We start from the raw sequence: 10,744 nt of genomic DNA on the forward strand, positions 1-10,744 counted from the left end.
GGGCACAATCTTTTGATTCAATAGAAAACTTGTGGATAACATCAAAACAAAGCAATTTCCATGCTCCACAGGGCTGCAGTCCCCAGTGACTTTTCCCTTGCCTCTCTGTTATTCTCCAGAAAGAAGGGATACTCTTCCCTTAAATCCATTCCTATGTCATGTGACAGGTGGGGTAGTCCTTAACCCTTTCCTGGCTGTTTTAACTTGTCATCGGGGCCAGTATACAGGGTATTGGACTGTTTGAAAGGTCAGACAAACTCTTAACTCATCTTCTTTCCCAGTATTGTTAACCAAGCTGTGTAGGGAAATAAGTCACCTTTTATTATCTTCTGCTTGTCAGGGTCCTTCAGTAATGCTATCTTCCTCACTACAGCGGTGAACTGTGAGGTTACAAACAATAGGTTGTGACCCCTCTGATGGAAGCAGTGGATTGTAAAAGGAAAGCTTCATTTCTCATACACACACACAGCCTGGCAAGCAAAGAAAAATGTAGAAAAAGTGTGTCCACTGAAAGCTTCTGAAGAGAGGTTTTTATCTAGATGTGGGGTTTTTTTGTATTTTAGTAGTGCCTAGATGCCCTGATCTAGATTGAAGCCCCTTGTTGTACTAGGCACACTACACACATCTACAGCAAGACACATGGTCCTAGCCCTGAAGAGCTTACAGTTTAATACTACACAGTAGTTAAGTTTCAGAACAATGAGTGTATCTGGGCTTTTCAAGACCTAGCACCTACTTGGAGCTATGGAATCTGATTCTACAACCATAATGTCACAGACCAGCTGTTTTCACTGGTGTGTTTGTTTTTCTCCTAGATTTGAGAGTCAGAGCAAAGGTCACATGACTTTTGGGGTCAGTTCACAGGAAGTTTCAGCCCAAGATCTGTAAAAGAGACACACATCTGCAGCTAGAAATCCACCACCACCACCATCCAAAAAAAAAAAGCAAACGGGAAATGATAAAAGGCTCATGCAGTCACATTTTTTAAATTTACATGTAATATACAGCAAGCACTTTGTAAAAGCACGTTAATACAACAGGGTAGTTTGATCTAATCAATAGGGAATTAGAATGAGGGTTAGAGACCTGAAGTTTCTATCCTTGTTCTGCTACTGACTCACTGTGACATTGGGGAAGTGACTTGACTTCTCTGTCCCTCAAGTTACCCTTCTGTAAACAGAATCTATACAATGTGGGGATAAAGATATTTACCTTTGCAAAGTACTGTGAGCTCTAGAGATAGAAAGTGTTGCAGATGTACTAAATATTATTGTCATTACTGTGTTAACTGACCTATGTCTGTTTTTGAAGAGGTACTGTCTCCACCTCTGAGTACCTGTAGCTGAAAATACCCATTCACCCAGGTATTTTTACAGTCTCTCTGTGCTGGTGGTTCACAGAGCAGGACAGCATAAGTTGAAGATCATGGGAGAAATCCAGAAATGGTGCTGAACAGAAAAGGTTTTGCTGTGTTTCTAATTTAGTAAGGATCATTGACAAGAAAATTGAAGCCACTGTGTTCAGACTGTTGGTGATTCAGGAGGCGAAGATTGCATGGATCTGAGATGCTGTCTGGGAGCATCAGCATATGCCACTGGCTCATCTGTTCTTCATGTATTTTTGTTTTTTTTTATCTTGATGCTTGGGGCTAGGTTCCCCTTCAGCCTTTCAAAGGACAGCATTTCTAGTCAGAAGTGCAGAATTACAATGTTCTTATGACCACTTTTTATTTTCTAGGTAACTAAAGGAGTTTGAATAGTACTGTCCAGTGCCTTTCAGAGCAGGAGATAATAGCTGCAATTATGCTTGTGTCTGTCTGTCTATTTGTGTTGTGTTTAAAGACTGCCCACCTTCAGCTGTTAGACTGCTGGGTTAATAGGGATATTAAGTGTATAGCTGAAGTTGTGCTTTTCTGATATATATATTAATAATTCTGATGTAATGGCGGTAAACATCATGTATTGTTGAAAAGTATAGTTCCCATTCTCATGGGTGCTGTTTGACAGCTCTACCTTAGTCTCTAACTGCAATACATTTTGACGGTTTAAAACCATCTTCATTGTAATTCATCTTCATAACACATCAGATGCTTGTCTCATCCTGAAGATGGTGTAGAGAGAAGTGCATGGAGTTATAGAGGAGTTGAGGGGCTGCTTAGTGGCACTTGAGGTTAGTAATGCCTTTTACCTTTGGAGACCTTGTCTTGGGTCACAAGTGAGAGAGGCTTTGATGGTCTCAGCTTATCCACAGTTACAAAACCACACTGAGTGACAGAAATCAGGGCAGTTGTTAGCCTCTACTTAGCAGAGGCTGAAGACTGGAAAAGTGCAAGTTAGAACTGAGGACCATCTCCAGAGAGGTATGTGAGGGATGCTGGTGCAGCTCTTGCTTACACAATGCATGGTTCAAGCCAGTCTGGTTAGCCTCTTGTTTAAAAGTTGAGTGAAACACACACACGACCTTTAAAATAAGTATTAGCAGCTGTATTGGAGAAGTGGTTATTCTACAGATGGATTTCCTAACAAATGTGCGGGGGCGGTATAGGACATTGGGATATGTTCATGGCTTAGTTCTTTTTGTTTATTCTCCCTCTTCAGAACGTCGCATCAGCATTGAGCAGTGTGAACATGTTGTATCTGAGCTCCAGGACAGCATGCGCAAGGCTATTCACCTTTACCACATGGTGAGTGACCTCAAACATTGGTCTGCCAATCAGTCACCTTGTCTCTAGACCTCAAGAGTTAAGTACACACACAGACGCTGGATGGACTGAGGCATTCTTCTGATCGAGTTCTAGTGACAGAGGCAGCGTGGTCTAGTGGGCTGCATCTGAGTTTGGGGCTGGGAGTCCGAAACTCCTGGATTCTAATTCTGGCTTATCCAATGGCTTGCCATATTGCCTTGGGCAAATCATTTAATCTTTATACCTGACTGTCCCTTCGGTAACCTGAGGGTAACAATTAACTCCCTCACAGGGGTATAGAAAGGATTAGTTAATAATTTATACAGGGCTTCAAATATAAAGCACAATTGAAATATTATATTTTATTATCCTCTGATTTTTCTCTTAAATCCTTTAATGCCCAGGGAAAGGATTAGCAAATACGATATACAGTGGGAGCTGGGCTTTTTACGTGAGCACACATGCACCCTCCAATACCTCTTTAAGGCAGACCCTATACTTAAAGCTGTGTATTGTAACCTTTGCTTAGACACATTTGTGGCTTGCAATGGCCCTATAGGGTTGAAATCACCTTCTTTTTGTCTTGTTTAAATACTAACTGCATTTTTTAAAATTCTCAGGTATCAATGGACATGGAGTCTTCCACTGACAAAGATAAGATTGCTGGCCTCCTAACGGACACGTTCTCCGTGATGAAGAAAGAACTGGACTCCCTGAAGGAAGGAGAAGAGCTCCAAAAGGCCAAGAAGGTGCTGGTGAAGCCACAAGATGCCATTAGGTCGCTGAATGAGGGACGTGGTGCCAACCTGTCCAGTCCTAGGCGTTTTGGGGATGAGCAGACTCTGGCTTTGCTGGAACAGTACTCGGAGCTGTTACTACAAGCTGTGGAACGGCGCATGGACAAAAAACTGTAAAGGGGTGGTGGTTGGAAAAAACATGTTTTGAGTAAAACTGATAACTCCCTAGAAATAATCCCAGGAAGACCACCACAGTGGAAGCCTCAGAGAAGTGCTGTTGTCACCCTGATCTATGGAGGGAGAGACCTTTTTAAACTGATCTTCTCAGCCCCATAGAACAGGTGTTATCCTAGTTTTTAGCAATGTGCTGGCCACAGTTTTAATCACTTCCCCAATACTCTTCAGCATCCAGTTTGTGAACACAGCCTGGAAAGAGGCTGTAGAGAAGTTGCTTGGAAATCTCTCCATAGCCAGATGTTTGGCATCTCCTGTAAGAACAAAAAATAAATTCAGTTTGCCCAAGAAGCTCTGAACTGCTGACTAACAAAAGGGGCCCGGATGAAGCCAATCACTCCCTCCCAGGGCTTCATCAGAATCCAAAGGCAGACTTTTAAACGTTCTATTTATTAATTTATTTTTCCGACGTTTGCTCTAACTAACTGTTTCCTGAGTATTTGGTGGCCATTTCCTTCCCTTTTCAAACAAACCACTTTTTCTCCTTTGCCACATCCCAGCGAGACACAATCTCTATATATTATTATATAATTATATAATTATTATTATATGCCTAACAGCAGAGGCAGGCTGGAGTGTCTGTGCAATTACCAAACTGGTCTTCTCTGCTGCAACCTGTCTTGCTGATCTTCCTTTCCCCATCCCTGGCTTGTTTCCTGCAGTAATCCTGCTGTTGTGATGACGACGCTGTTGGCTTTTCCTTTTGTTTCAAAGACCGTCTGGGATATAATTTATCTCCACTGTCCTCTGACGGGGGAGGATTTGCTACCCCTTGGATCAAGTTGTGGGGATTAGGTAACAAGAACATCGTGGCTTTTTAAATGAGCTTCGGCGTTTTATCTGTGCTCAAATACTTGAGATTGGGTTTTCATCAGACCTTAAAAAGAAAGGGGTTGAAATAATGTAGGAAAATGAAAAGACAGCTGTGAAGTTCCTTTTAGCCATGTTCTGAGAATGGAATTGGATACTGATCTCTTGATGCTAATGAGAGTGTGGTGAAGGGGGAGGGTTGGAGGTGAATGATTTTATTGGGAGAAGTTAAGTGGGAGGCAAGGCCTCCATCTCTTTTAGTGAAGCCCTCGCTCAGAGTGATCACCCATGCAACTGCTGTTCCCTCCCAGTTTGATGCTTTCATTGTCCTGGTAGGAAAGACAGTCAATAGGTTCCACTTTCTCTACACGGAAAACAGAATATTCTTAACCTTCCAGGGGAGCAGAGAATAATTTACCTTTTCTAACGGACTACAGAAAATGATCTCCTGGGAGTGCTGAGCAGCCAGTATCGGATATTGTGGGATGTAATTATCACCATCCTTCCCCTACCCCTTCATGGGTCTCTTAATGGAGAAATAGAAAACCTTGCCCCTGTGAAATTCTGTGTGCAACAGCCTTCTTGCCTTATCAGACTTCTCCAAGCTGGCAATAATGTGTTTATTGTCATGGCTTACAAGTATCCAGTGTTGCTATTGGTCAGTATCAATAAGTTAGTAAAATAGGATGCAGTGTAGGTGGATCCATATCAAAGCAGTTGGCTACTCAGGGGGATTATTTCATTTTCTTTCTCTGCCTTCAGTCTTCCTCTTAAAAAAACATAGAGCAGTACAGTCCCAGCTTGTGAAACTCTAGTATCCAGCTTAGCCCTGGATAGAAATGTTGGCTGGTATCAGCAAAAGCCCTTTAAAGCTCGCCAGCCTCCAAAGATGTGTTCCATGGTCACAGACTTGAAGCAGATTTTTCTGTAGTTGGTTTGGGGCAAGCTGGCCATCATTTTGGTCTTGTGGTTCTCTGGAATGGGCCTGGCTTTTCTTCACTGCACTTGGAAACTGGGGACTTGCAGTGCAGCCTTTTCTCTACAGGGATGACTAGTCTGGGGCCAGCTGGCCCATTTCTTCACTGCACTCCAGGGCTGGGGACTTGCAGTGCAGCCATTTCTCTGCTTGCTGGCTGGCCATCAGTTCACTGAGCTACAGGATTGGTGACTTGAGGTGCAGGAAGCCCTTTCAGAGCCTTTCAACTGGTTCCTCCTATCCTCTGATTATCTGTCCAAACGTTTCAGGTGTCCTCTCAGACCTCTAGTTCAATAGAGTTATACTGTACTGTACTTCAAGGTTTAAACCTCGGATTGCTGTGCTGCTAATCCCCTCCCACCATTGTGTTGTGCTGAATCGTATGGTAAACTGGGATTTTGTGGGCAGCATCTATGGCAAATGGAAAGGAGCTGTTTGCATAGGAATGAAGTGAAGAAATTGGAAGAAATCTCTGGGAGCTTCCTTAGGTGGAGGGGGTAAGGATGCTCACGAATGGAATGTGAGATGGCAATCCTGTTGGTTCTCTGATGGGGATAGTCTGGGTAAGGCTGACTGTGAGTCAACCAGCTGTTCTCACTCCACTTTCAGACTGTGAAAACATATGTGCCGGTCCACGGGAGGTTTCTTGCTGGTATTGGGGCACAGACACTCAGGTAAAATAGCAGTACCTTCAGCCCAGGCATCTTCTGGTACTGGAAATACTGGTTTGAGGGTTCTTTATATGCCTTCCCTTGTAGAATTGATTCCATTTTATTATTATTTGTATTTAAACTATGAGGTGGTGACACCGGATTGGAAAGAATGCTGCAGAGCAGATGGTTGGAATGAATAGAATATGTCCCAAAGCCGTTCCTGTTAGATACAGTAATCCAGTCCATGGTGTACCTTGGACTGTCGTAGGTGAAAAGCAGCAGCTATCAGGTTTCACAGTAGTGTCAGATAGGACTCCCTCAGAGTCATTCACAGGGAGTGAGTTTAAAAAGAAAATAGGATTTTTGTGCGTGCTGGATGTGGACTTTGCCTGGGTCATGGGAGTAGGTGGGAAAACAAACAGGGGCAAGTGTCTAGTTAGAACTGTGGTAGAGGTAGGCTCAAGCAAGTAGATCAGGAGGGGAATCTACGGGGTGTTTAAGCTTTAAAATAATTAGAAAGCAGAGTCAGGGCTTCCAGGAGAATAGTGTTAGGAATAGAAATAGGCTTGGCTTCAAGAACATAGGGTGGCCAATAAAAGCCTTGAAGGGGGCTATGAAAGATGTAGTGCAGCAGAGGCAGGGCTTCAGGGAAGTAGAACCAGGACTGAGTTTAGAGGTGTGAATTAAAGAATAGGTGGGGTAGTTGTTTTGTTTAATGCCTTTTTATTGAGCCCCCTTTTTCCTACCTGCTCTCATGTAAACAGCTGTTTCTTAGAAGGTGTGGGAAGGCTACGGGATGTAACCTCAACCATTTGCTTAAGATTTAGCATTAACAGGTGTTGTGAAGCTAAAGACCTATAAATCAAAGTGATATCCCAAGTTGGGTGGTGAGAAGGGGTGAAGGGAGAAAGTGTTGCAGAGAGAGAACTTGATTCAGTTGATATATAGATATATATGACAATTCCCTCATGATTTCCCATTGCTGGCAGTAAGAAGTGTGAGGAAAAATTGCAGTTTTGAGAACAAAGGGAGTCCTCAATAAGATAATGCAGTTGGTAGCTGCAGGCCACAATGCTTACATTTGACCTGCATGTACAGCATACACCCTCATCATAGGTTATTCCATAGTCTGGAGGGAGAAATCCTGAACAATGATTGGTGGCTGGCAAGTGAAGAGGATTGTGGGAGGAGGCAATTTTGGAGCCTGGACCCATTATAGATTTGTGCACGTGTGTGCGCAGATGTAACATATTAAAGGAAATTATTGTTTAGCAAAACCTTTTAAAGAATTTGGGCCTACCACTCTGTCCTCTTTGCTTAACCACCATCCCTATCAGGACGTTCCTGGTTAAAATTACGATAGTTTTTTCTTCTCATCTTGATGTAGCTTGTGTTACTTTTCCTGGAGGAGCTCTTAAAACAATGCACAAAGACCTGTGAACAGGGTGGTGCAGTGGAAAGTACTTGAATCTGACAAGACAGCAACCCTTTGTGTTTTGTTCCCTCTAAAGCCAACTCGCGTTTTTTGTGGAACATTGAGACGCACAGCTGGTGCTCTTACATGAGTCTGCATTTCTTTCACTTTCTCTCTCAGGTAGTCTCCTTTCTGAGGAATCTCCCAAGTAATGGTTGGGGTAGGTCTTTTAGCACTCTCCTCACTCTTCTGATCTCATCAAATCTCTGAGGAAGCAGTATAAGGAGTTGAAACATTATGAACTTTAAATTTTAAAGTACATTTTAAAAATAAAAAACAGAAGAGGAGGTATTTAAACGCTGTTGGTATACTCCTGCATTTGTAAGGTTTTTTTTTTTCCCACTTGGGGTGCAGTATCCCAGATATTAAATGATAAAAACCTCATTCAGAAGAAAAAAATAAAAACACAGGACTTCTTGCAGCCCTGGAGTGCTGTTGAGCAGATGTAGATAAGACTAGAATGTCCAGAATTCCGGACTTCTTGTTGTAAATAATATACCGGATTGGATTGCATATTCGTGTGGGTAACCTGCTGTTAAAGCATGGACAAAGATGCATGGGGCAGCGACTTTAGGAACAAGCCATGTCCACTCTGCATGTCTTAGTTATGCCATAGGCACCAGACAAAGAACTCTTTACCTGTGTTTTTCAACACTACCTTTTTTCCTCCACTGTTTTAAAAACATAAAAAGAAACAAAAACAAAATCTTTATTTATGAATGTGTGGTTTTTTTATACTTTGGCTATAGGTAAAAACAAATTAAATCTTTAAAATGTTTTTTTTTAATTATTTGGAAAAAAAACTGTTTGTGGGATTTTTGCACTGTGAGGCACCCGTCTGGGGGCTGTTTTTAACTCTGTATTCATTTGTACTCTGTGTCTTAAACAGTTTCAATAAAAATGTGATCATTTGTTACAAAGCTGTCTTTAATAGAGTTTATGGCCAAAATGGACCAGGATTATCATCTAGTCTGACCCCCTTGTGAGAATGAGCTAGGGAGGTGCCTAACTCCACACAAAACAGCCTGAGGAAGAGGCGCTGCTGCTTACCTTGCAGCCTAGTGGTTAGAGCACTCACCTGAGATGGGGGAGACCCCTGTTCAAATCCTTTCTCCTACTTTGCCTGATGGGGGAATTGAGCCTGAGTCTCCCACATCCCAACCATGTTCTCTAACCACTGGGACAGAAGTTAGCGGGGGGTGACACTATGTTCTCCCGCCAGATTTTGAATGGGACCGGATTCTTGTCTCACCTACTGGATCGGGCCTAGGGTTGACAGGTATCTGGTTTTCAACAGGAATGCCCAGTCAAAAAGGGCCTTAAAAAGGGCTAAGGCAGGTTCCCTGCCTGCCATGGCTCCGCGCAGCTCCCGGAAGCAGTGGCATATTCCGCCTCTGACTCCTATGCATAGGGGCAGCCAGGGGGCTCCGTGCGCCACCCCTGTCCCAAGTGCTGGCCCCTCAGCTCACATTGGCCTGGAACCACAGCCAATGGGAGCTGCAGGGGTGGTGCCTGCGGACGGGGCAACGCGCAGAGGCCGCACCTCCATGTAGGAGCTGGAGGTGAAACATGCTGCTGCTTCTGGGAGCTGCCTGAAGTAAGTGCTGCCCAGAGCCTGCACCCGTGACCCTGCTCCCACACCCCAAAAACCCTACTCCAGCCCTGATCCTCCTCCCACCCTCTGAACCTCTTGGACCCAGCCCAGAGCACCCTCCTACACTCCAAACCCTTCATCCCCAGCCCAGAGCCTGCACCCCCAGCTGGAGCCCTCCCACACTCTGAACCCCTCAGCCCCAGCCTGGAGCCTCCTCCTGCACCCCAAATCCCTCATCCCCAGCCCCATCCCAGAGCCTGCACCCCCAGCCGGAGTCCTCACACCCCAACCCTATGCCCTAGCCCAGAGCCATCGCACACTCTGAACCCCAGAACCTGCACCTCTAGCCCAGAGCCCGTATTCCCTCCCACACCTAGAGTGACTAGCTAGCAAGTGTGAAAAATCGGGACAGGAGGTGGGGGGTAATAAGCACCTACATAAGAAAAAGCTCCAAATATCAGGACTGTCCCTATAAAATTGGGACATCTGGTCACCCTACCCGCACCCCTGCCTCAGCCTGGAACCCCCTCCCATACTCTGAACCCCTTGGCTCCACCCCCCAGCCTGGAGCCCGCTCTTGCACCCCAACTCCCTGAGCCAGTCCACTGAAAATGAGCGAGTGAGTGAGGCTGGGGAGAGTGAGCAACAGAGGGAGGTGGGATGGAGTGAATGGAGGCAGGGTCTCGGAGGAGGGGTGGGGAAGGACATGGGTGTTCAGTTTTGTGCGAGTAGAAAGTTGGTAACCCTAATCCAGTCCCATACACAAGATGGGAGCAAATGCCTATCTTTCTTGGTGTGTAAGCTGCTCTGGGGCTTAGGTGGAAGGTAGGAATCCAGATGCCTATAGTAAGGCAGCTGTGTGCATGCCCAGAGGCAAAATCTTGGGTGCCTAGGTAACTTTTACCCTGAAAATGCAGATGCTGAGTAAGTTTAGGTGCCTAAAGGGTTTGGTGGGAGTTTTGGCAATTGCAAAGGAGCCTAAAATTGGGATTTAGACACCTAAACCTTTGTTAATCTAGCCCTAAGTCTCTATAATGTGGCCATAATATGTAGTGTACATGCCTGGTTTCTTCAGATCTTCATAAGAACGTTGGCATCCTCCTTTTTCTCAAACCATTTCGCAGTGTTGTCAGTAAAAACATCCCTCACAGAAAACATGTGCATGTTCTTGCCAACAACCTCTGCATGCAGGGTGGATAAAAATATAAATGATTTTTAAAAAAAAAGAATCAAGAAAATCAGATATTTTTTTTAATTTAAATCGGCTTTTTTTTTGGATAAAAAGCTTTTTGAGGAAAAAACCTATCTAAAGATAGCTTTAATTGAGATACATTATAGCTCAAAGATATCTCATCATGGAATAGGGATTATAAATTCTATTTCATAGTATGAGACAATATATTCAGGTGATGTTTAAGAAAAGTTTTGTAAATGAGTTCCAATAGTTCATGGATTAGGGACCCAATCTTAAGGGGTTCTACAGGCTTCTGTATAGATTTAGATTAATCTTTCTATTTACCCAATGGGACTCAATGCTCAGTCTAGAAGATACCATCAGAGATGCTTAGTTTTGCAGTTCTCAA

The 10,744-nt window shown here is 44.0% G+C and overlaps 1 protein-coding gene across 3 annotated transcripts in view; it reads left to right on the forward strand.

The window, feature by feature from the left end:
* The window catches only part of MAPKBP1 (mitogen-activated protein kinase binding protein 1), a 128,956-nt gene extending 124,789 nt beyond the window's left edge, over positions 1–4,167 (forward strand). For all 3 annotated transcript variants that reach the window (XM_045015411.1, XM_045015413.1, XM_045015412.1), the window contains 2 exons: positions 2,598–2,683; positions 3,304–4,167. In XM_045015411.1, coding sequence (XP_044871346.1) covers positions 2,598–2,683; positions 3,304–3,597 — 380 coding nt within the window. In that variant the 3' untranslated portion in view covers positions 3,598–4,167. The remainder of the gene's footprint in view (positions 1–2,597; positions 2,684–3,303) is intronic.
* The last annotated feature ends 6,577 nt before the right edge of the window (positions 4,168–10,744 follow it).

The sequence above is a fragment of the Mauremys mutica genome, chromosome 4 (genome assembly GCF_020497125.1).
Source record: "Mauremys mutica isolate MM-2020 ecotype Southern chromosome 4, ASM2049712v1, whole genome shotgun sequence".
Lineage (NCBI taxonomy): Eukaryota > Metazoa > Chordata > Testudines > Geoemydidae > Mauremys > Mauremys mutica.